Source organism: Thalassophryne amazonica, chromosome 4 (genome assembly GCF_902500255.1).
Source record: "Thalassophryne amazonica chromosome 4, fThaAma1.1, whole genome shotgun sequence".
In the NCBI taxonomy this organism is placed as follows: domain Eukaryota; kingdom Metazoa; phylum Chordata; class Actinopteri; order Batrachoidiformes; family Batrachoididae; genus Thalassophryne; species Thalassophryne amazonica.
In genome coordinates this window covers 139,783,961-139,811,178 of record NC_047106.1, presented here as the reverse complement: position 1 = coordinate 139,811,178, position 27,218 = coordinate 139,783,961, and the positions used below count along the sequence as shown (strand labels likewise).

General features: G+C 42.8%; 1 protein-coding gene across 1 annotated transcript in view; it reads left to right on the top strand.

Moving 5' to 3' along the window:
* Positions 1–8,459: 8,459 nt before the first annotated feature.
* The window catches only part of LOC117508843 (gastrula zinc finger protein XlCGF26.1-like), a 44,740-nt gene continuing 25,981 nt past the window's right edge, over positions 8,460–27,218 (top strand). The window contains exons 1-4 of the mRNA XM_034168691.1: positions 8,460–8,862; positions 14,446–14,544; positions 18,224–18,407; positions 19,551–19,615. Of these exons, the coding sequence (XP_034024582.1) occupies positions 8,755–8,862; positions 14,446–14,544; positions 18,224–18,407; positions 19,551–19,615 (456 nt within the window). The 5' untranslated portion in view covers positions 8,460–8,754. The remainder of the gene's footprint in view (positions 8,863–14,445; positions 14,545–18,223; positions 18,408–19,550; positions 19,616–27,218) is intronic.

Here is a 27,218-nt window from a genome sequence, read left to right as displayed (position 1 = left end):
CAACTCCTATAAACCTCTGAGCCTCTTTGGCAATTATTGCCTTAATATCACTTGAAGTCTCCACCTGCCTTACACCAGAAATGCAAGGAAAGCAGTTTTATCAATCACTAAGAGATTATCTGGCACAGTAGGTTTGCCTCTGTTGAGCCTGCGGCAAAGGGCGACCCCTGGTGGGCCTAGAGGCCTCTAGAGTTAGTTTTTTTAAATTGCTAAAACGCATTTCACAAAACTCTCCCCCATTTTCTCAAAACGCTAAACACAACACACGTTTCTAAAGTTACATACACAAAACCACACCTTCTCTTTTCAAAACACAAACTGTCACACCAAAACAGCTGCTCAAATCCTGCAAGAATGTAAACACTATATGCATCATTACACACTACAACAAAACAACTGAAAACACAATGTTCAGTGTGTGAGAATGTCCTTTTTACGTTTGTTCGCAACTGCCAAAGCATCTGTATCTGAACAGTATCTGTTCTCCAAATATATTACTCATCATCATTATTAAGACATTTTCTAATAAAACGATTGTTACATTTTTATCTAAAATTGACACACCACATATCATAGGAGAAGGCAGGTGTGTTTGTATTATTTGATTTGAGGCTAGAGAACTTTTACATATAAAAATGAATTAATTGGTGAGGGCATTACGTAATCGCATGAAGTCTAATAAAGATGGATTAAAGTTGTATTTTATGCAGAATTGTTCATAATCTAAGAGGTTTCCTTCATCATCCATGAGATGATAAATTGACCAAATATTTTTTTTCGAACCAGTCTTTGTAAAATAAGGATTTGTTGCGATGCAGTATATACACTCAACAAAAATATAAACACAACACTTCTGATTTTGCTCCCATTTTGTATGAGATGAACTCAAAGATCTAAAACTTTTTCCACATACACAATATCACCATTTCCCTCAAATATTGTTCACAAACCAGTCTAAATCTGTGATAGTGAGCACTTCTCCTTTGCTGAGATAATCCATCCCACCTCACAGGTGCGCCATATCAAGATGCTGATTAGACACCATGATTAGTGCACAGGTGTGCCTTAGACTGCCCACAATAAAAGGCCACTCTGAAAGGTGCAGTTTTATCACACAGCACAATGCCACAGATGTTGCAAGATTTGAGGGAGCGTGCAATTGGCATGCTGACAGCAGGAATGTCAACCAGAGCTGTTGCTCGTGTATTGAATGTTCATTTCTCTACCATAAGCCGTCTCCAAAGGCGTTTCAGAGAATTTGGCAGTACATCCAACCAGCCTCACAACCGCAGACCACGTGTAACCACACCAGCCCAGGACCTCCACATCCAGCATGTTCACCTCCAAGATCGTCTGAGACCAGCCACTCGGACAGCTGCTGAAACAATCGGTTTGCATAACCAAAGAATTTCTGCACAAACTGTCAGAAACCGTCTCAGGGAAGCTCATCTGCACGCTTGTCGTCTTCATCGGGGTCTCGACCTGACTCCAGTTCGTCGTCGTAACCGACTTGAGTGGGCAAATGCTCACATTCGCTGGCGTTTGGCACGTTGGAGAGGTGTTCTCTTCACGGATGAATCCCGGTTCACACTGTCCAGGGCAGATGGCAGACAGAGTGTGTGGCGTCGTGTGGGTGAGCGGTTTTCTGATGTCAATGTTGTGTATTGAGTGGCCCATGGTGGCGGTGGGGTTATGGTATGGGCAGGCGTCTGTTATGGACGAAGAACACAGGTGCATTTTATTGATGGCATTTTGAATGCACAGAGATACCATGACGAGATCCTGAGGCTCCAAGAACATCACCTCATGTTGCAGCAGGATAATGCACAGCCCCATGTTGCAAGGATCTGTACACAATTCTTGGAAGCTGAAAATGTCCCAGTTCTTGCATGGCCGGCATACTCACCGGACATGTCACCCATTGAGCATGTTTGGGATGCTCTGGACCGGCGTATACGACAGCGTGTACCAGTTCCTGCCAATATCCAGCAACTTCACACAGCCATTGAAGAGGTGTGGACCAACATTCCACAGGCGACAATTGACAACCTGATCAACTCTATGCGAAGGAGATGTGTTGCACTGCATGAGGCAAATGGTGGTCACACCAGATACTGACTGGTATCCCCCCCAATAAAACAAAACTGCACCTTTCAGAGTGGCCTTTTATTGTGGGCAGTCTAAGGCACACCTGTGCACTAATCATGGTGTCTAATCAGCATCTTGATATGGCACACCTGTGAGGTGGGATGGATTATCTCAGCAAAGAAGTGCTCACTATCACAGATTTAGACTGGTTTGTGAACAATATTTGAGGGAAATGGGGATATTGTGTATGTGGAAAAAGTTTTAGATCTTTGAGTTCATCTCATACAAAATGGGAGCAAAACCAAAAGTGTTGAGTGTATCTGTTATTCCAAATTACTATCAGATGTGGAGAAAAGTTATGGACATATAGCATTTTCCAGTAGTGCCAAATTTGTCTGTGGAACTCTGACAAGGTTATAGGAAGCTTATTAATGTCAAAGTCACAAACAAGCAGAAGGTTTAGACCCCCTAATTTTTTTTTTTATTAAATTAGGGATACAGTACCATAGGGAGTTATAATTTTTGATCCAAGATTTTAGCCAATTTATTTTTAGTGTTCCATTCAGACATTCTAAGTCAATTGCTTTTAGACCACCTTCATCAGCATCTTTGACCATATGATATGTGCGGTTTGTTTTGCCATATGAAATTGAAATTCAACTGATTTATTGATTTATTTCACTGATTAATCATTGAAATCACCTGGTGGAGTCAGTGGCTGCAAAGAAAACCTGCACCCTCATGGCTCTTTCTGGAACAGGTTGCCTACCCCTGATTTAGAAGAAATGGGATTTGAATAAAGAGGATAAATGCATCTAGAGAAGCTTTCCATTTTTGTTAAATATATTCAACCTAAAATCGATGTCTCTTTGGAGCCATGTGGTCAGCTGTGTTTTACATTCTTTTATTTTGCGCTCTATATTAACTGTTTGGCATATGTTTTTGTCTTTACTAAGATGAACACCTAGGTATTTGATCTCTGACTTAATAGGTATATTACATATGTCTTTTAGTGAAGTATTGTGACGAGGCAAAATTTCACATTTTTTAAGATTTAAATGTAGACCTGAAGCTTTGGAGAATTTTTCAATTTCCTGGATAGGAACTGGGATTTGTTTTTCATCTTTTAAGAATAAGGTTGTATCATCAGCTAGTTGGCTTATTACAATTTCTGTTCCATGGATATTAAGTCTTTGGATATTGTTACAATTTTTAATATGAATGGATAACAATTTTGCGACTAAGATGAATAAGTACGGCGAAATTGGGCACCCCTGAGGAATACCAACATTTACATTAAAACTTGGAGTGGAACCCTTAGAGAGGAGAACACAGCTATTTATGTTTTTATATAGACCACAAATTAGATTTTTAAATTTAGGACCAAAACCAAAAAGTTCAAGTGCAGCAAGAATAAATGGGTGTTCTACTGAAACAAAGGCTTTAAAAAAGTCCAGAAAGAAAATAAAACCATCCTGAATTAAGTCACGGTATTCAATTAAGTCCATGACCAGTCATATATTGTTATGTATAGACCTACCTTCAAGAAACCAGATTGTGTGTCTGCAATTATATTTGAAAGCCCTGACTGCAGCCAAGTGGCAAAAATGTAAATTAAAAGTTTGTAGTCAGAGTTTCTAAGAGTGATAGGTCTATGATTCTCTATAATTCTAGGATCTTTGTTTGGTTTTGGAATAGAGATAATTACACCATGTCTCATTGTAATTGGGAGTGAACGGGTATCAAATATTTCTAAAAATACATTATAAAGTAATTCCTTAATATTGATCCAAAAATGTTTATAGAAATTTCCTGTAAGACCGTCTGACCCAGGAGCTTTGTTTGGGGACAAACGGCCAATCACGGCATCAAGTTCATTGAAAGTGGAATATCACAAGTTTCTTTATAAATATCATCAATTTTTGGAATATACTGACCAATATTTTTTAGAAAAGCCTCACAATCTGTTTTTGAAAATTTTGAGCAATAAAGGCTCATACTATAATATTTGTATATTTCATTGGCGATTAGATTATCATCTGTAATTTCTTTATTACTAATTAACAATGATTTCAGGTTATTTTTCTCTTGTCTACTTTTTTCCAACCCACAAAAATAACATGAATTTTTCTCTCCTTCTTCTATCCACTTTGCACGAGATCTAATGAAAGCCCCTTTGGCTTTAGGATGGTAGATTTCATCTAGATTGGACTGTAACTTTAAAATCATTTGTCATCTTCATCAAGAGTGGGTTTGTTACAGTGAATGTTTAACTGGTTTATTATGTCTGTTTCCTTTTTTTCAAGATCTTTTTTCAATTTTTTGCTAAAAATAATAGAAGCTTCACGTATTTTAAACTTGAGAAACTCCCATTTTCTGATCGGCGTTACAAGTTCTTCCTCACATGATGTTGCTTTCAGGAAACCAAGTCGTCCTTCCGGGTCCATGAAAACTGGTGAAGTCATTCGCTGACCTTTTTTCGCCTCGTCATGTCCATGGAAATACAGACTGGAATGGACGTGCGCGCTTCAATCTATTAGTGTCGCTCAGGACAGGAAGGCGCCGTTACTATGGGTGGAGATGTGCAGATCATCAATAATAAACTGACCGCTGTTTTTTGCACTAGCGTCGCTATTTCTTAATGGATTTTAATAAATGTAGGCTTAACCCTTTGAAAGCTCTTTCCAACGACCTATGCATGTGTGGGTGAAAAAAAAAACTTTCATGTAAAATGCAGAAATTTGGGGAAATTATGACAAACTGTGCTGCTTTTCTCTCTCTATTGTTGCTATTTGTTAACAGATTTTAATAAAAGTAGGCTTGTTTTAAAGCTCTTTAATTGTTCAGTAGAGAAGCTTGAATCTTCGACTGGATTGGGTTGCTTGATGTGAGGACGTTTCGCTTCAAATCGCAGAAGCTTCCTCAGCTAAAATTCTTGCTCTGGTGGTCTGACTTCTGTCTTGACTCTTGTAGAGAAGAATAATCAAGAAATCACAAAAGCTGGAGTTTTAAACCTAACCAGACCCCTCCTACCGAGAGGCAGACTGCTATAGGCTGGTGACTAAATAATAGCTCTAATTAGCACCTATTGTACTCTAGTTAGCACCCTCCTAATGACAGGGCAGCTGTCCCTCTCCTGATGGCTCCCTTGATGACTCTGCTGATGACGTGAATGACTCATTACCATGAACAAAAGACTGAAACTGCTTTGACCTGAGTACCCCATTTTAAACAGGGGATAAAGCGTGTCTCAGACCCCCTCCCCGGTTAAGGCTAGGTTTCAAACGTTTCACAAAGAATGCCTCCTTGACCCCTCTCTCAAACCATTTCTTCTCTCTGGCTAATATTTTAACTTCCTTGTCCTCAAACGTGTGGTTAGTGTCTTTAAGGTGGAGATGAACTGCAGACTGAGGTCCACTGGCGCCCTCTCTGCGGTGCTAGTATAGCCTTTTGTGTAAAGGTTTCTTAGTCTCACCTATGTAGTGTTCGTTACAGTTTTCCTGACATCTGATAGAATACACTACATTGCTCTGTTTGTAACTAGGGATCCTGTCCTTAGGGTGAACTAATGTCTGTCTCAAGGTGTTAACAGGTTTAAAGTAAACTGGGATTTTGTGCTGTCTGAAGATCCTCTGTAGTTTTTCCCCTACTCCTGCTAAATAAGGGAGAGACACTCCCATGTAGGGCTCTGTGTTGAAGCGTCCTGATCACCCCGAGCTTGTGTTCAAGGGGGTGATTTGAGCCAAAGAGCAGATACTGGTCAGTGTGAGTTGGTTTTCTGTAAACCCCTGTCTGGAGCTGCCTGTTCTCTCCAATCGTAACATCACAGTCCAAGAAGGCTAAATGGTTGTTTCTGGCATCCTCACGTGTGAACTTGATATTGGCGTCCACCGAGTTGATGTGTTCTGTAAAGTCCTCAACTTCCTGTTGCTTGATTTTAACCCATGTGTCATCAACATATCTGAACCAGTGACTGGGAGAGATGCCCGTGAAAGATGTCAAGGCTGTCTTCTCCACTCACTCCATGTACAGATTGGCCACAATGGGGGATACCGGAGACCCCATCGCACAACCATGAATCTGCCTGTAGTAATTCCCCCTAAACAGGAAATACGTGGTGTTAAGACAGATCTCCAAGAGCTGGCAGATGCGGTCTGGTGTGAGTTTGGTCCTTTTAAGTAGAGACACATTGTTGGGAAGGTGTCGTAGCACGGACCCACAACAGGGGGCGCAAATGAACGGACAATGAATAAGCCAAAAAGTAACAATTTAATGTTGTGATAATACACAACTAAATACACAAAATTTGCAAAGTCGATTAACACCAGGTGACGTGTGGGCAGGCTCAAAGATAGAAGACCCCCGACGAGAGAGAAGCCGCGTCCCACACGGCTTCCACCACCAACGGTCTGAAGAACACCGGAGCCGCCAAGTCCCGAGTCCCCAGGTGGCCTCTGTCTTCGGCTGTCGACCCTGGTACTGCTGGCAGAAAGCAGAGACAAGATGAATGAGTGTTAGTCTGCACACTCAGTAATCCACAGTCTGTACACAGTTAGGAGGGAGCACCTCCACCTCCAATCACACACTCGTGCAGCTCCTGATTAACCACTTATCTGGTTTGGGGTGTGAGGCGAAGCCGTCGCTGTCACACCAAACGCCAATCCCACAGACAAGGAAAACACCAGGAAAACGGCTGCAACAGAAGTTCAGATTATTACACAACGTATGAGTCAGCAGAGAAATTATCTCTTCAGTAGTCGATTTCTCGGCGAGGAGGTGGAGTTGCAGTCCGGCCTTTATGGTGATGATGATGATGAACGAGTGACAGCTGGTGCAGAGGATGAATGACAGCTGTCACTTCTTCTGGGTCTGGCGCCCTCTCGTGCTTGGAGCCCGCACTCCAAGCAGGGCGCCCTCTGGTGGTGGTGGGCCAGCAGTACCTCCTCTTCAGCAGCCCACATAACACACATCCTCCAGCAGTCTCTGCCTCACAGCTGAGACGGCCTCAATGGTGGGGATGCAGGTGAACAACGAAGTCACATCAAAAGACACAATTGTTTCATCTGCCTCCAGCTGCAGGTCCTTGATCTTGTTCACAAAATCTTGTGTGTTCTCCACATGGTGTTCTGAGTTACCCACTAGAGGAGCCAAAATCCACTTGAGGTGCTTCTTTCTAATGAACCCATGCCTGGGTAGAAAAAAATGTTTTATGTAAAGTGTGGACATTTGGGGAATTTACTGTGGTTTTTTTTCCTGTCATCATAATTCTCGATGGATTTTTATAAATAAAGCCTTGTAAGTTGTATTCAAGCTGATTAAAAGCTCGGATAAAAAAAAAAATCCTTATGTATTAAAATAAAAATCTGAAGTATGCCTTGCCATTGTGCTCATTTACCTTGCTGCTTTTTCCACTGTAATATTACTACTAGTCTTTTAATGACAACAACATATATATATATGATTTTTACTAGCATTTTATTAAAAGTACATATAAAGCCATTCACCATCCCTGGTTCTCAAGACCAGGCACCTAAGTGGCTCTACTCTACTCGAATTTTCTACTCTCCTATTTTACTCTTCCTTTTTAGATATTTAGATATACCTTTATATACCAGCATAGTTCCACCTTAGAATTGGACTATAATATATAAGATATGCCTTACTGAATTTTAATATCATATTAAACAACAACCGCAAATATATATATATATATATATATATATATATATATATATATATATATATATATATATATATATATATATATAGCACCCTCATGGCTCTTTCTGGAACAGGTTGCCTACCCCTGAGTTATAGTCTCAGTATATTGATATTAAATTGCGACATAACGACTTTAAAATAGACATTTGTTTTACATAATTACATTAAGGCTATTGTACAGTTCATTTTAGTTTTGGAGAATTTGTTTTTGTAGTTGGTGCAGTTGATGGTGAAGCACTGGCTGCCGCCGTGCGGCACGCCGTTAGTCACGTGACGTCCATTCCGGTCTTTCGGTGGGTTTATGTTCTACTCCGCACCATGTGGTGGCGCTATGTGCAGAGGATAGAAGGGTCATGTTTCGCGGTTTGGTAGATCTGGGTTGTAGTACCTTTTCTTTGAGGACATTACTGGGGCATGGAACCTCCCCAAAGGAGAGAGCGAATTTGGTGGTTTGTTTGTTTTTAAAAAACTGTGGCTTGTATTGGAAAATATAGGGGTGCTGTGTCTATCTCGTTGACATTTAATAGGTCTTCTGTGTCTTATGATCTGAGGGGGGCAGCAATGCACTGACCGTGCCTAGCCTGCCGACAACCAAGAAGAAGAAGAAGAAGAAGAACAAGAAGAAGTGGTGGCGCTAACGCAGCACAGCTTTGTTAGCTGACAGCCGCAATGTCTCCTGCAGGTGGACAAAGCTGTGATTAAGTTCCTCTATTCCACCAACCTCTATTTGAGAGTCTAACATAAGATAAAGTATTTAACTATTACCTGTGGGGGGCAGCATTATGTTACGCCAGCGTTCAGCCTGCCGGAATCTATTAGAAGAAGAAGAAGAAGTCTCCTGCAGAAGAAGGAGGCGCCATGAGGAAATGTTTGCTTTTTAATTTGTTTGTATTCAGTATTTAATTTTGTTAGCTAATTTTTGTCTTAAATATTTTTTGTGTCATAATGTCCGTTGTGGAGGGGCGAGTGGACTCGGTTTTAAAGTTACTGGTTAATGCGGCGGTCACAGAAATGTCCAAAGTTTTATTTGAAACCGCTTCTTCTGAAGAAAAGGTGAGTTTTATTCTTTTATTTCCATTCAAGTCCGGTATAATGCAGTAATTCAGCTTCTAGAACAAAATGAAGTCAGAGCAACCTTTAGGTTTGGAACAGAACAGAATCACCACTTTAATGGTTCTAAACCTGTAAATAATGACATTTAAAACATCTCAGTTTCACTGTCTGATACTTTATCAGAATATTCAGAAATAATTAAGAAATTAATGTTCCATCGTGCAACAAAAGTTCTACCACAAACAAACAATGTAATCAGGTTTGTATCTGACAGTAAGACAGGAAGCACCGGGACCTTCTGCACAGGTATCGGTGTCATCAAACGCCTGTGTCCAGCAGATGTTTCTGAGATGGCTCTATCACACTGTAAAACCAGGCTGCCTGGAGTGAGTGGACCTTAAAGCCTTCCAGCTCCCAGAGTCTGCAGTCTCACAGTCGTCTTTTCACTCAGGTGCAGCTCCGTGTCCTCTGACTGCCGCTTGCTCGCCCCATCCCCGTCCCTGTCCCCAGCTAAAACAGACAGGCTGACAAACAGAAGAGAAACACTCACTCAGTTTTTGCAGAAAGACACCAATTAAAAATTGCAGCAGATGTCTCTGAAGCAGTCATGCTTGATGTTATAAACCAGGAGAGGAAAGACGTTGCCAACCAAACAAGAACACAGTAAAACAACTGAGAAAAAGTAAAACGGACAGCTTACCAAACACACCAGCGCTATCTTACTGCTCCCCTAATCTGGAATTCATAATATGACACTTTTGTAATGGGTATTATCATGGATGGTATGATATTGCTCAGCCTTAGTCATACAGTGCAAAACTAGTAATGTTGTGATACAATACCATCACCGTTCAAAAAGTGAAAACTACTGTGATAATAAATATTAGGTCATACCCCAAACTCCTAAGACTGGTTTCTACAGTTGTACCCAGCACCCAGTCCATGCTTCCCCTCTGCACAGCGCTCACAGTACCCGTGTAAAAGTTTCCTCGAACAACCCACAGCCCCCCTCCCCTCCCCACCACCAGTCTTCACATCACGCCTTGCCTTTACATATAAAATGTGGATAGTTTATAGGCTTTGTTTACTTATTGATTTTTTTTGAGACAGTGAAAATTCCACGCATTTTTATGTTGAGATGTTTCTTTAAAAAAAAATCAGGTTAACCCTCTGGGGTCCGAGGGCCTTTTTTGGACAGTTCACTCGCCTGGCATAAATGTTTTATTATTGCTGTTAACAGCTCTCCCTGCATCCCACAATCAAGTTTTATGTCTCTTTTTTTTCAGGACAACCTGTGCTTTCAGAATATATATGTTTTGTTGTGTTTTATAAGTGTAATAAAGGTTTACAATCAAAAATAGGCAAGGAAAAAATAAAGCGAAAAATAATTTTCCACACACATTTAATCAAAACACACAGCAAACTATAATAAACAACTATTTTGACACTTTATAAAGGTAATTTGAGGTATTGTGTGAAACACTGAACAACAAAAAGGTTCAAACAATAAACACAAATGCACATTTTGAACAATATATACAAAATGGTCGATGCGTTTTGTTGTCCATTCAGATGGTAAACAGTGCTTTACGCAGAGAAAGCAACAGAGTTATCCAGTAACATTCACATGCAAACTAGTGGAGCAATCTTGATAGTTACACACTCTTTGTTTGAGCACGTGAGATTGTCATCAGAGGCTCTCCATCTGCTCCTGCTTTCACTGATCGCTGTGCGTAATGGTGCAGGGTGCACTGAGTATGTACTAGTACATCCCCTGGCAAAAATTATGGAATCACCGGCCTCAGAGGATGGTCATTCAGTTGTTTAATTTTGTAGAAAAAAAGCAGATCACAGACATGACACAAAACTAAAGTCATTTCAAATGGCAACTTTCTGGCTTTAAGAAACACTATAAGAAATCAGGAAAAAAAATTGTGGCAGTCAGTAACGGTTACTTTTTTAGACCAAGCAGAGGGAAAAAAATATGGAATCACTCAATTCTGAGGAAAAAATTATGGAATCATGAAAAACAAAAGAACGCTCCAACACATCACTAGTATTTTGTTGCACCACCTCTGGCTTTTATAACAGCTTGCAGTCTCTGAGGCATGGACTTAATGAGTGACAAACAGTACTCTTCATCAATCTGGCTCCAACTTTCTCTGATTGCTGTTGCCAGATCAGCTTTGCAGGTTGGAGCCTTGTTATGGACCATTTTCTTCAACTTCCACCAAAGATTTTCAATTGGATTAAGATCCGGACTATTTGCAGGCCATGACATTGATCCCTATGTTTTTTTTGCAAGGAATGTTTTCACCGTTTTTGCTCTATGGCAAGATGCATTATCATCTTGAAAAATGATTTCATCATCCCAAAACATCCTTTCAATTGATGGGATAAGAAAAGTGTCCAAAATATCAACGTAAACTTGTGCATTTATTGATGATGTAATGACAGCCATCTCCCCAGTGCCTTTACCTGACATGCAGCCCCATATCATCAATGACTGTGGAAATTTACATGTTCTCTTCAGGCAGTCATCTTTATAAATCTCATTGGAATGGCACCAAACAAAAGTTCCAGCATCATCACCTTGTCCAATGCAGATTCGAGATTCATCACTGAATATGACTTTCATCCAGTCATCCACAGTCCACGATTGCTTTTCCTTAGCCCATTGTAACCTTGTTTTTTTCTGTTTAGGTGTTAATGATGGCTTTTGTTTAGCTTTTCTGTATGTAAATCCCATTTCCTTTAGGCTGTTTCTTACAGTTCGGTCACAGACGTTGACTCCAGTTTCCTCCCATTCGTTCCTCATTTGTTTTGTTGTGCATTTTTGATTTTTGAGACATATTGCTTTAAGTTTTCTGTCTTGACGCTTTGTCTTCCTTGGTCTACCAGTATGTTTGCCTTTAACAACCTTCCCATGTTGTTTGTATTTGGTCCAGAGTTTAGACACAGCTGACTGTGAACAACCAACATCTTTTGCAACATTGCGTGATGATTTACCCTCTTTTAAGAGTTTGATAATCCTCTCCGTTGTTTCAATTGACATCGCTCGTGTTGGAGCCATGATTCATGTCAGTCCATTTGTTGCAACAGCTCTCCAAGGTGTGTTCACTCCTTTTTAGATGCAGACGAGCAGATCTGATTTGATGCAGGTGTTAGTTTTGGGGATGAAAATTTACAGGGTGATTCCATAATTTATTCCTCAGAATTGAGTGAGTTCATATTTTTTTTTTTTCCCTCTGCTTGGTCTAAAAAAGTAACCGTTACTGACTGCCACAATTATTTTTCCTGATTTCTTAATAGTGTTTCTTAAAGCCAGAAAGTTGCCATTTGAAATGACTTTAGTTTTGTGTCATGTCTGTGATCTGCTTTTTTTCTACAAAATTAAACAACTGAATGAACATCCTCCGAGGCCGGTGATTCCATAATTTTTGCCAGGGGTTGTAGTATGTACTCATTGGAGGACCCAGGGGGCTATTCAGATGGGCCAACTAGTAACATATCACTCCTGAAAACGATCTTTGGCTTTTCACGTGATGTAAATCTGCCCTACGATTGGATTTTGGAAAACCATGTGACGGTGAAACAATTCCAGTTGGACACTCACATTGCGCACGTCATCACACAGCTTCTATGAGGAGTACAAAGATGGCCGATAGTTGGCTCGAAAGTCCGCGGAGTTAACTTTTCAGCAAAAAAAAAAAAAAAAAAAAAAAGTAATTTTCTATCTCATATCATAAAAAAGCTATTTATAATTTAGTAAAGCTTGGTCTTAGCCGTCGTATATGACTGCGTTGACCCCAGAGGGTTAAATATAGCTGTAGCACGGATGAGGGGGTTGAGCATTACTGTTGTTCTGGTCATTTCTTTGAGCCAGTCATTGCTCTTTTTCCACCACTCAAACACACTTGATATTCCTGTTTTTTTTTGTTTGTTCTTGTTGAATGAGTCCAGAGCTGAGGTTTGTGCATACAGAGCCTGTTGGCATATTTGTGGAGAGTCTGTCACACAGGACAACCTGGACAGTGAGTTACTTTTAAAGCACTGTAGCAGCATTGAGAGTCTGCAGGCTTAAAAACCACATTCTCCTTGTGTACTGTGTTTCTTTGTGTCCTCACATCACTAGAAAAGTTATTCCAGCCTCCTGCTCTCTATCTCTCCGTCTCTTGGCTAGCGACTTCTGTTGCTCACGTAGGGGATGGGATTGGATTCAAGATTTTGTGTTATGGCCAAAGCTGATGGTCTCCCCTCTGAGTCCAGTCTGCTTGAGGTTTTTTCCTATACTGGTGATCTTTCAGATGCACCCGTCTGTCCAGGGTTGCCACAGGAGGTCCACTACAGATCCACATTGGGATTTGGCACAAGTTTTACTCTGGAAGTCTTTCCTGACACAACTCCAGTTTCACCTGGAGAAACGCACACAGCCCTGGTCTTCTGAAGAGGTCTCCCATGCAGGTACTAACCAGGACCCACTGTGCGTAGCTTCTGAGATGTGAGAGGATCAGGTTCACGACTGACTGGGTTTCTTCCAGGATGATGATGATGCTGATAGTAATAATAAATGCCTGAGGAAGTTTTTTTCTGATTTCCTTGTTAATGTGCTTGTTCAGAGTGTGTAAGTGTAGACTTCAGCCTTGTCAGTCCCCTTTTTGGTGCAATGTGAATAAGCTGAATTGAATTTACTAATAAGACAAATGGTCTCCAAATAGGCCTCAAATCCCTTCATTCATAGAAAGCAAATGACACAGCTTTTTGTTCTTTCTCACGATGGCAGCCCATACATGAAGCTTGGTTTTGATGAATCAATGCTTTTGTGAGATATGGCCTCACGTCCTGTGTGACTGCTTTGTTTTTTGGCTGAAATTGTGAGGCTTGGTCTGAAGATCAGCTGTGCCAGTTTCCAAATGAGACAAAAATTTAGATTCTGGGAAGAGCTTGTGGAGTCACAGGGTTGCTAGACAGGTCACGTTGATGTTTTTGCAGGAGAATGTAGCTCTCAATCCTTTATGGTGTTGATTTGGATGCTAACAGCTTCCTTTGGTACCAGGTCTCCTCTCCTGAGGATCCTTGGGTATCACTGGATTGACTGCTAATTAAGGAGACTCAGGCGAGGAGGATCACTGGCATTGTGAGGGAATATCAGCTAGGGCAGTTTGGTCATGTGATATGTCTTTGGTCATGGTCCAGCATGCAGGCGTCTCTGTATTGAGGACCCCAGTGGTTGGAGAAGGCCACAGTCATGGTCATGTTTAGGCTGCCTCCATCAGATAGATGTTACGTTTGAGGAGTGGGGTTGGACTGGTTGTCTGCCTGGGTGGTTGCCATCGCTTCTGTTGTATAGTGGATATGGTGACAAGAGGCAGCTGTGCACGTTCCCAAGACCTGACCTGACCTGACCTGACCTGACCGTCAAGCATTGAACCATTCAGCAAGTGACAGACCTTGTTGATCACATAAAAAAAATAATCAGAAAGTCCATCAGTCCTGAAGATCTGAAACACACTTTGTTGTTGGCTTTTTTCCTTGTGAAGAATTTAATGTGCTTCCACCAGTCATCTGTGTTGTTCTCACCAGGTGATCCAGATCAGTGTCTTCATGACGTCTCTGGCCCAAGATGCTGTGGAGAACATCTGCCAACTTTTCCAGGAGTGCTCATCTGTGCTCCAGTCAGAGGTTCATTATTATTACCTCCACCGTGGCGATTAGGTTTTCATTGGCATCTGTTTGTTTTTTGCGTTAGTTTGAGTGTCATTAAATAGGAGGAATACTAATCAACCTGTTTTGCAAAAGTTGGTGGCAGAATGAGAAATGGGCCAAGGAAGAACTCGGTGCAAAAATAGGCCACCAGAGTCAAAGTTAATGAACTGGATCAAACGCCATATGTCAGGGTTAACGAGCAATGAACAAACATCAGTACTCAGGATCTCGAATTAAAGCTCAAGATCAAAGATCACTCGGGGTCAACTGTCAGCATTCAGCAAGAAACTTTAGCTGTCATTGATAAAATAAAAAATTTTGATTTTTAGATGCTCTGTTGAGTGTTTAAGTCCTACAGTAAGGCAAGTAAATATTTGATCCACTGTCAATTTTAGAAGTTTTGAAAATTTTGATTGTAGGTACACTTCAACTGTGGATCTAAAAAAAAAAAAAAAAATCAGAATCATATTATATGATTTTTTTTAAATAATTAATTTGCATTTTATTGCATGAAATAAGTATTTGATCACCTACCAACCAGAAAGAATTCTGTCTCTCACAGACCTGTTAGTTCTTCATTAAGAAGTCCTCCTATTTTGCAACTCTTTACCTGTATTAATTGCACTTGTTTGAACTTGTTACCTCTATAAAAGTCACCTGTCCACACACTCAATCAATCACACTCCAACCTATCCACCATGGCCAAGACCAAAGAGCTGTTTAAGGATACCAGGGACAAAATTGTAGACCTGCACAAGGCTGGGATGGACTACAGGACAACAGACAAGCAGCTTGGTGAGAAGGCAACAACTGTTGCTGCAATTATTAGAAAAAGGAAGAGACTGTCAATCTTCCTAAGTTTGGGGCTCCATGCAAGATCTCACCTCGTGGGGTAAGGATGATTCTGAGAAAGCCCAGAACTGCATGGGAGGACCTGGTCAATGACCTGAAGACAGCTGGAACCACAGTCACAAAGATCACATTAGTAACACACAACGACGTCATGGTTTAAAGTCCTGCAGGGCAGCAAGGTCCCCCTGCCAGCACATGTCCGGGCCCATTAGAAGTTCACTAGTGACCATCTGGATGACCCAGAGGAGGCATGGAAGAAGGTCATGTGGTCAGATGAGACCAAAATAGAGCTTTTTGGTATCAACTCCCCCAACCATTGGAGATGACCCTGACTGGGGATGTTGTCGGGCGGTGGAAGGAATACTTCGAGGATCTCCTCAATCCCATCGTCATGTCTTTTGAAGAGGAAGCAGAGACTGGGGGCTCAGAGGCGGACTCATACATCACCCAGGCCGAAGTCACCGAGGTGGTCAGAAAGCTCCTCGGTGGCAAGACTCCTGGGGTGGATGAAATCCGTCCTGAGTACCTTAAGTCTCTGGATGTTGTGGGACTGTCTTGGTTGACATGCCTCTGCAACATCGCGTGGCGGTTGTCGACAGTGCCTCTGGATTGGCAGACCGGGGTGGTGGTCCCTCTGTTTAAGAAGGGGGACTGGAGTGTGTGTTCCAACTATAGGGGATCACACTCGTCAGCCTCCCCAGTAAGGTCTATTCCAGAGTACTGGAGAGGGGAATTTGGCCGATAGTCGAACCTCGGATTCAGGAGGAGCAGTGTGGTTTTCGTCCTGGTCGCGGCACACTGGACCAGCTCTAAACCCTCTATCGGGTGCTCGAGGGTTCATGGGAGTTCGCCCAACCAGTCCACATGTGCTTTGTGGATCTGGAGAAGGCGTTCGACCGTGTCCCTCTGGGTACCCTGTGGGGGGTGCTCCAGGAGTACGGGGTCCGGGATCCTTTGCTAAGGGCTGTACGACCGCAGCAGGGGCTTGGTTTGCATTGCCGGTAGTAATACAGACCTGTTTCCAGTGCACGTTGGCCTCCGCCATTGCTGCCCTTTGTCACCGGTTCTGTTCATTACCTTTATGGACAGAATTTCTAGGCGCAGCCAGGGTGTAGAGGGGGTCCGGTTTGGGAACCACAGAATTTCATCTCTGCTGTTTGCGGATGATGTGGTCCTGTTGGCTTCGTCAAATCAGGACCTTCAGCGTGCACTGGGGCGGTTTGCAGCTGAGTGTGAAGCGTCCGGGATGAAAATCAGCACCTCCAAATCCGAGGCCATGGTTCTCGATCGGAAAATGTGTCTTGCCCTCTTCAGGTCGGTGGAGTGTCCTTGCCTGAAGTTGAGGAGTTTAAGTATCTTGGTCTTGCTCACAAGCGAGGGACGGATGGAGCGTGAGCTCGACAGATGGATCGGTGCAGCGTCTGCAGTGATGCGGTCGCTGTATCGGACGGCCGTGGTGAAGAGAGAGCTGAGCAGGTGGCAAAGCTCTCAATTTTACCGATCGATCTACCTTTCGACCCTCACCTATGGCCATGAGATTTGGCTCATCATGGAAAGAACGAGATCGCGAGTACAAGCGGCTGATATGAGGTTCCGCCGCAGGGTGGCTTGGCGCTCCCTTAGATATAGGGTGAGGTGCTCGGTCACTCGGGAGGAGCTCGGAGTTGAGCCGCTGCTCCTACACGTCAAAAGGAGCCAGCTGAGGTGGCTCGGGCGTCTTTTCCGGAACGCCCCCTGGACGCCTCGCTGGAGAGGTGTTCCGGGCACGTCCCATTGGGAGGAGGCCCCGGGGAAGACCCAGGACACGCTGGAGGGACTACATCTCTCGGCTGGCTTGGGAATGCCTTGGGGTTCCCCCGGAGGAGCTGGGGGAGGTGTATGTGGATCGGGAGGTCTGGGCGGCTTTGCTTGAGCTGCTGCCCCCGCGACCCGACTCCAGATAAAGCGGAAGAAAATGGATGGATAGATGGTATCAACTCCACTCGCCGTGTTTTTTTTTACGCAAGTGTGGTTTTGTCACTGATCTGAAGCCATACTTCTGCACAGGAGCCCAGTTCTCGAACCACTGATGGATAACATTTACAAAATACCGGGGCTTTGTGGTTGGGTGAAAGAGACAATATTTTAGTATGTGAAATTAAGATGTAATCAAGTATAAATGGTGCTACTTTGACTGGGTGGAAAAATGAGACGTGGGCAGCACTGGGATCAGTGTTCTCAGAGACACAAAATCCAAATAGAATCTGTTGAATGTCTTTCTAGTTAGGTAAGTCCTATGTACGGTCGTCATGAGACCCTTTGGGTCCATGTTTATTCAGATAGCATAATTAGAAGCAGATCCAGGTCCACAACACCTCCAAGACACTACACCACTATATTGCTACTTACTTTCCTGACCAAGACCATCACCCATTGACAGTTGCGTGGACTGAACGGAAATTCTTTGTAGACAGGCAGGCCAACAACATTCCCAGATGCAGTGAACTGCCACCACAATACAGAAATTGGGAAGAATGGAAAAAAACTCAAAACACACCAGCTCTTCTCCTGATGCCACAACTACGCTCAGAAGTTGCGAGCTGGACAGTTTTGTTTTGAACTCGTACCATTTTTGCTCATCAAAATAAGGTTTCTTCATAAATGTAAACTTTATTTTACAGCATAGGTTATTTGACTGATGAACAAAATTTTTTCCAAAGGTGGATAAAATATCGGGGCTGGTCTGAAGCATTGTGCAACTGACGGAGTGGACTTCTATCATTTGTGTTTGTGTTGATGGATTGTTTTTTTTCTTCCTGTCTAGGTGACCAAGGGTTTAGCCGAAATTGAGGATTTGAGGAGAAGACTGGAGTCAGCAGAAAGACAACTGAAGAGCGGAGGAGAAGTAGAGATTCTGCTGGAGGGGAACAGCAGACAGGAGGAAGACAGTAGAACAACTGCAAATGGAGGCGAGGCCCATTTCCACGCACACTCTGTGACACACACAGGTACAGTGCCTTTGACTGTAGACTTGGAATCTTTATTATTTTGGCATTTTCAAAGCAAAGGCTATAAAATCATGAAGTGCAAAGGAAGACTGTCCGTGTTATCACAGGTCCCTGGGAGAAAAGAACCTTGTTGAGTCATTGATATCACATCTAGGGTCGGGGGACACACACCTACCCTCAGACCGCATCCGAACGCCGGGACACACACACCTACCCTCAGACCGCATCCGAACGCCGGGACACACACACCTACCCTCAGACCGCATCCGAACGCCGAGACACACACACACCTACCCTCAGACTGCATCAACCAGAGTCTTGAATATTGTTGGAGATTAACAACACTATGAGAAATGCTCAAGGATTGTTTCAGAATAATTTAAAAGAATAGTGGAACTGAAGTCAAGGCAGTGCTGGGATCCTAGTGGGTCTTGGGATTGGTGGTCCAAGCCTTCTGGAAATTTTAACAATAAAGGTTTAGGGTTGGGGGATGAGTTTCTTTTGCAAGGACACCATGAGGGCAAATCTGTTAGCCATGGTCCCACAGTACCCTTTAAGTCCCAAGTTCCAATCAGTGGTTAACTGTTGTGGAAGACCTCTGTCCAAAAATTCAAAAAGATTCATTCCAAAAGATTGGAATCCTTGGCTGGCTGTGTACAAAAATGCATCTATGGAGAGGTAATCATACTATGTTTCTGAGCTTTCATCTCTGACCCTGAATGTGACCTTGTTCATTACCCTTGTGCCACCAGGTGCCTTGTGTGTCACTGCTAACTTTGTTCCTCACAACTCTTGTTCATCCTGATTGCTGAACTTGGATTGTAAGTGAAAAACTTTCAATCTTGTCTTTGATCCTTTGACACAGAGGGCTGAGTTTCATTCCTGATCTTTCGTTCTTCACCTTTCTTCTTCATCATTGACATTGATCCTTGTTTAGTCCTGATGGCATAAAATGTGCCACTTTCCAAAATAAGAAACTTTGAATTTAAATTTTAGTCATTTAATTCTCCATACACAAAAGCACAAAAGATTAGAGCTTTAAGGGAGGAGTCAGGTGTTTTTTTTTTACCAATAATCCTTTGTGACCTGCTGAAGCAGAAATGTATATAAACCACTTATAAAGAACATTTTGAATGTTGGCAGCTGTTCCTGGGACTGATGTTGGATTCCAGACTCCTGTTGTCCTGCCGAAAGGTGGAACTTATGAGGTAATTTCCTGCCTTATTTGGGGCATTATTGACCTAATTTACTAAGATCCTGTATACGGGGTCTGTTAGCAAACTGTCCGACCTTTTTATTTTTTGTAAAAACCATATGGGTTTGAATCACGTGTGATTGCATCAGCCAAGCTTGAACCTTCGTGCGCATGTGAGTTTTTTCACGCCTGTCGGTTGCGTCATTCGCCTGTGAGCAGGCTTTGTGTGAGCAGTGGTCCAGCCCCCTCATTGGATTTTTATTGCGAGTAAAATGTCTGAGCAATTTGGAGCTTTGCTGCATCAAATTTTTCCAGAAACTGTGAGAGACAGCCAGGTGGACACCTTTCGGAAAATTCAGATGGCTTTCAGGGACGATTTTATGGGGATCACACAGATTAAAGAGTGTTACAGCCGGTTTAAAGACCGCCCACAACGGCTGAGGGTGTGCCACACTCCGAGTGGCGATCAACAGGCTGAAACGACCAGATCATTTACAAAGTGAAGGCTGTGTTGATCCGGGACTTCGTCTGACTACCACAGAAATGGCAGAAGACATGGACATCAGCACTTTTTCGGTACATTTCACTGTTACAGGAGTTTTTGTCATGGAAAGAGCAGCGGAGGAATGTGCCACAGAGCTGCGAATGGCGTGGGACAAAAGCACCTCCGTGTTGGTCTCACAGGATGGCTTTCAGACGGCTTTCGGTGGCTTTTCAGTCGTGTGACTATCCGAGAAATTGTGGATGAGCTGGACATGCCAGAACATGTCTTGTGAGGCTTCATCACGGCATTGCTTTGCGCCATGTGGCTCCGTCCTGACACGCGAATTCCTCCGCTCCTCTTTCCATGACAAAAACTCCTGAAGACGTGGACATCAGCACTTTTTCGGCACATTGAGACAGACGTGAATTTTCAGAAAGGTGTCCACCTGGCTGTCTCTCACAGTTTCTGGAAAAATTTGATGCAGCGAAGCTCCAAATCGTTCAGACATTTTACTCGCAACAAAAATCCAACGAGGGGGCTGGACCACTGCTCACACAAAGCCTGCTCTCAGGCAAATGACGCAACCGACAGGCGTGAAAAAACTCACACATACGCACGAAGGTTCAAGCTTGGCTGATGCAATCACACGTGATTCAAATCCATATGGTTTTCGCAAAAAATAAAAAGGTCCGATAGTTTTCTAACAGACCTCGTATAATGAGTGCTAAATTGTTGTGCGTGTGTGTGGCCTTTTGGCACGTTATGTACAGCAGGGGTTTTCAAAGTGTGGGAGAATTAACCCCCCCGAAGAAATTAATAGCTGCCCCCTCCCAACATGACACACATACACACAAATTCAACATCTTTGTGTGTTTATTTTTAATTCTTTTACACATCTTAAACACATTTTAAAAGTATTTGTGTGTTTTTAAGGAACTGTCTTTGCATTTACACATTTTACAGCCTTTGTAAACATGTTTTTAAATAACTTTCTATTCTTCTATTTTTACCTTTTGTCATATTTTAACATTTAACCATCTGTGTTTTCAAATGTCTTTGGCATAACTAACACATTTTAACATAAATATTAATTCAAACAGGGATAGGTATTAATAAGGTTTTATCTATCAATGCCATTATTGATTCCACTTATCGATCCGATTCTTTATCGATCCCGCTTATCAGTGCCTCCTGTTAATTTTCTGTGTACTAAAAGTAGGCTTTACAGGTTTTCTATGTTACGTACACGATGGTCGTGTGTGTGTGTATGTCGCCTCTTTTGAGGTGTTATGTACAAGATCGTCATGTGTGTGTAGCCTCTTTTTGTGTTAGGTACAAGATCGTCATGTGTGTGTTTGTAGCCTCTTTTTGCGTTATGTACACGGGCATCGTGTGTGTATGTAGCCTCTTTTTGCGTTATGTACACAGGCATCGTGTGTGTATATAGCCTCTTTTTACGTTATGTACACGGGCATCATGTGTGTATGTACCACAGGCATTTAAGGTGGCAGTAATTAAACCATTACTTAAAAAGCCATCACTTGACCCAGCTATCTTATCTAATTATAGGCCAATCTCCAACCTTCCTTTTCTCTCAAAAATTCTTGAAAGGGTAGTTGTAAAACAGCTAACTGATCATCTGCAGAGGAATGGTCTATTTGAAGAGTTTCAGTCAGGTTTTAGAATTCATCATAGTACAGAAACAGCATTAGTGAAGGTTACAAATGATCTTCTTATGGCCTCAGACAGTGGACTCATCTCTGTGCTTGTTCTGTTAGACCTCAGTGCTGCTTTTGATACTGTTGACCATAAAATTTTATTACAGAGATTAGAGCATGCCATAGGTATTAAAGGCACTGCGCTGCAGTGGTTCGAATCATATTTATCTAATAGATTACAATTTGTTCATGTAAATGGGGAATCTTCTTCACAGACTAAGGTTAATTATGGAGTTCCACAAGGTTCTGTGCTAGGACCAATTTTATTCACTTTATACGTGCTTCCCTTAGGCAGTATTATTAGACGGCATTGCTTAAATTTTCATTGTTACGCAGATGATACCCAGCTTTATCTATCCATGAAGCCAGAGGACACACACCAATTAGCTAAACTGCAGGATTGTCTTACAGACATAAAGACATGGATGACCTCTAATTTCCTGCTTTTAAACTCAGATAAAACTGAAGTTATTGTACTTGGCCCCACAAATCTTAGAAACATGGTGTCTAACCAGATCCTTACTCTGGATGGCATTACCCTGACCTCTAGTAATACTGTGAGAAATCTTGGAGTCATTTTTGATCAGGATATGTCATTCAAAGCGCATATTAAACAAATATGTAGGACTGCTTTTTTGCATTTACGCAATATCTCTAAAATTAGAAAGGTCTTGTCTCAGAGTGATGCTGAAAAACTAATTCATGCATTTATTTTCTCTAGGCTGGACTATTGTAATTCATTATTATCAGGTTGTCCTAAAAGTTCCCTGAAAAGCCTTCAGTTAATTCAAAATGCTGCAGCTAGAGTACTAGCGGGGACTAGAAGGAGAGAGCATATCTCACCCATATTGGCCTCTCTTCATTGGCTTCCTGTTAATTCTAGAATAGAATTTAAAATTCTTCTTCTTACTTATAAGGTTTTGAATAATCAGGTCCCATCTTATCTTAGGGACCTCATAGTACCATATCACCCCAATAGAGCGCTTCGCTCTGACTGCAGGCTTACTTGTAGTTCCTAGGGTTTGTAAAAGTAGAATGGGAGGCAGAGCCTTCAGCTTTCAGGCTCCTCTCCTGTGGAACCAGCTCCCAATTCGGATCAGGGAGACAGACACCCTCTCTGCTTTTAAGATTAGGCTTAAAACTTTCCTTTTGCTAAAGCTTATAGTTAGGGCTGGATCAGGTGACCCTGAACCATCCCTTAGTTATGCTGCTATAGACTTAGACTGCTGGGGGGGTCCCATGATGCACTGAGTGTTTCTTTCTCTTTTTGCTCTGTATGCACTCTGCATTTAATCATTAGTGATTGATCTCTGCTCCCCTCCACAGCATGTCTTTTTCCTGGTTCTCTCCCTCAGCCCCAACCAGTCCCAGCAGAAGACTGCCCTTCCCTGAGCCTGGTTCTGCTGGAGGTTTCTTCCTGTTAAAAGGGAGTTTTTCCTTCCCACTGTCGCCAAGTGCTTGCTCACAGGGGGTCATTTTGACCGTTGGGGTTTTTACGTAATTATTGTATGGCCTTGCCTTACAATATAAAGCGCCTTGGGGCAACTGTTTGTTGTGATTTGGCGCTATATAAATAAAATTGATTGATTGATTGTGTGTTTGTAGCCTCTTTTTGCGTTAGGTACACGGGCATCGTGTGTGTGTTTGTAGCCTCTTTTTGCGTTAGGTACACGGGCATCGTGTGTGTGTTTGTAGCCTCTTTTTGCGTTAGGTACACGGGCATCGTGTGTGTGTTTGTAGCCTCTTTTTGCGTTAGGTACACGGGCACCGTGTGTGTGTCTGTAGCCTCTTTTTGCGTTAGGTACACGGGCACCGTGTGTGTGTCTGTAGCCTCTTTTTGCGTTAGGTACACGGGCACCGTGTGTGTGTCTGTAGCCTCTTTTTGCGTTAGGTACACGGGCACCGTGTGTGTGTCTGTAGCCTCTTTTTGCGTTAGGTACACGGGCACCGTGTGTGTGTTTTGTAGCCTCTTTTTGCGTTAGGTACACGATCGATATGTGTGTGTTTGTAGCCTCTTTTTGCGTTAGGTACACGATTGCTGTGTGTATAGCCTTTTGGCGCATTATGTACACAATCGTTTTTTGGCTAATGGTGGGCACAGATCCGTTAACCGCTAATTATCGAAGCTAATGTTTTCATTGTTGGATTAGCTTTTCAAATGACTTTGAAAATCATCAGCAGACCAATTAACTTCTGATAATTTTTAGACCACTAACATATTTTTGCAGGCATAGTGAATAAAGCTTCACAGTTAAAAACATTTGTGAAGTCTGAAATCATAGACTTTAGTACCTACCTGTTAAGTGTTTTTCAGCAGACAGACGGCCGATCCTCTGCAGGCAGAGGAGAGCTGGTTACAGGAGAGAAAGGAAGAGAGAAAGTAAAAAAAAGATCATTTCTGTTTACACCATATTGACTCACAGGCATATCACGCAAGTCATCAACAGGCATACAGTTTTATCTTTTGGTTAAAATTTTAACCAAACTAATTCCAGACAAGTTATATAAATTAATGTCATGTCTGGCATTTTATAAACTGAAAATATCAGCTATATGTTTTAGTTTTAAAGTAATGCACTAATTTTGAAGGTTTTAGTGTTTGGGGGACACATGCTACAGTGCATTATGAGTAAAGTTTCATGACCGGAGAAATGCATTGAGACGCTCTGATCAAATTAAATCAAATCAATTTTATTTATATAGCGCCAAATCACAATAACTTCAGTTTTATCTGAGTTTAAAAGCAGGAAATTAGAGGTCATCCATGTCTTTATGTCTGTAAGACAATCCTGCAGTTTAGCTAATTGGTGTGTGTCCTCTGGCTTCATGGATAGATAAAGCTGGGTATCATCTGCGTAACAATGAAAATTTCAGATCAGGCTGTACTTTAACCACTGCACACAGACAACAACATTAAACTCTTTGTATATTGTGCCTAAAACTCTTGTGAATATATTCTCTGGGTTTATAGATGTTGTGTACATGTACGCAGCCTTTGCCATGAAGCTCAAAATTGAGCTTATGTGCCTCCTTTTTCCACTGATCATTCTCAAGATGTTTCTACAGCTTAATTGAAGTCCACCTGGGGTAAATTCAGTTGATTGGACCTGATTTACAGTTAGTTACAGGAGGTGTGGCATTTGATGAGAACCATTACTGGTCTTGGTAAGAAGGCAGACCAGGTGAGGGAAGGAGACCTACATGAGGCCAATGAGCTAAACATGTTCAACATGTTTCACAACATGGACTCTACCACCCGCCCCCACCTCCTCTCAGTGCTCCCCCTCCCCTGGGCACTCACCTTAACCACAGTTAGCTCCACTACTCCCTCATTCTCCTCATCGCTTCCCATCACAGTTGATGATGTGACGAGAATTTAGTTGCCTGTGTCCAGTAAAAGGCTACGGGTCCTGATGGCCTGAAGGGATGTGATTTCCAAAACATCTTCAACTTGAGCCTGAGCCAAATGGTTGTTCCTGAGCGGTGGAACACCTCATGTCTGGTTTCTATGCCCAAGAAGAACCCCAACACACTTAATAACTACAGACCTGTGGCCCAAACATCACACGTTATGAAGTAAGTTGAGAGGCTCGTCCTGGGGCACCTCCGCATAGTTGTGGAACCATCGCTGGACCCCCTGCAGTTTGAAAACCACCCCAACAGGGAAGTGGAGGATGCCATCATTTTCATGCTGAAGAGAGCTTGCTGTCATCTGGAGGATGCAGGTAGCACTGTGAGAATCATGTTCTTCAACTTCTCCAGTGCGTTCAACACCATCCAGCCTGACGTGCTCAGTGATAAGCTACGTGACATGAAGGTGGAGGATCCACTGGTGGCCTGGATTACCAACTCCCTCACAGGTCGCCCACAGTATGTGAGGCTTTGAGACATTACATCCAACACCATCAGAAGCAGCACGGGGCACCACAGGGGATGCTTCTGTCTCTCTTCCTGTTCATACTCCACACCTCAGACTTCAGGTTCTGGTCACAGTTCTGCCACCTGCAGATGTTTCAGATGACTGTCATTGTGGCAGGGACCAAGAAGCTGAGTACAGGAGTGTGGTGGACAGGTTTGTGGAGTGGTGTGGACTCAACCACCTGTAGCTCAACATATCTACGATGAAGGAGCTGGTGGAGGACTTTTGAAGGCTGAAGACCCGTCCGAACCCAGTTGCCATCAGTAGAGCAGAGGTGGACATTGTGGACTATTGCAGGTACCTGGGTGTCCACATAGACAACAGACTGGACTGTAAACACAGATGCTGTGTATAAGAAAGGTCAGAGCCGACCGTACTTCCTCAGGAGGCTCAGATCTGTCAATGTCTGCAGAAATATGTTGCAGATGTTTTATCACTCAGTGGTCTCCAGTGTCACCTTCTATGCTGTAGTGTGCTGGAGCAGCAGGCTGAAGGCAGCTGACACGAACAAACTTATCAACTTCATCAGGAGAGTTGGCTCTGTCCTGGAGTGGAGCTGGAGTCTGTGGTGGAGGTGTCAGAAAGGAGGATGTTCAGAAAACTGCTCAGAGGGGGCTGATATTGTTGGTTTCCCAGACAGTCTTTTGAAAAACGCGCTCAATTTTGCCCATGAGAAAGATCTCGGGATTGAACGGGCTCACCGAACCCTGGCACCGAAGCCGAAGGACCCCAATATTAAACCCGATCCATTGTGCTTCAGTTCAGAAGTTACCGGACCAAGGAAGAGGTCCTCTGGTGCATACGGCAGAAAAAGTGCTTTGTGATGGTGTTTGCTTTTACGTGGATCATGACTTCCCTCCTGAGGTGCTGAAGAACCGCAGTGAATACGCTGAAGGCAAAAAAGCTCTGAAAGCAAATACAATGAAGTTCCAAACTCCTTATCCTGTGTGGATGCAAATTTGTTTTATGAAGACGGCACCAGGATGTTTGAAAATGCTTCAGAAGCGATGAGGGACATGGCCTCATGAGGGTTTGCAGTTAATGTGGTGAAACCCGCCGCTGACCTGGTTTGGGAGGAGATCCAGGCAGGCCGCGGGCCAACGGCAGGACCGGAATGATGAAGCGGAGCTTGGATAGGCGGCTGACGTCACTTGCAAGAAAGATCACCACTCTCAATACAAGGAGAGACTCCAAGCTTTCAGAAGGTGCTCTCCTACAGCAGACGATTAGCTTTATCATTTTATTAAAATAAAGATGATGATCACGGATATGTAAATGTGAACATATTCTGATCATCACCCTGAGAGACAGTGAAGAGGTTGATTTACCACAGGCCTTTAAGGTGGCAGTAATTAAACCATTACTTAAAAAGCCATCACTTGACCCAGCTATCTTAGCTAATTATAGGCCAATCTCCAACCTTCCTTTTCTCTCAAAGATTCTTGAGAGGGTAGTTGTAAAACAGCTAACTGATCACCTGCAGAGGAATGGTCTA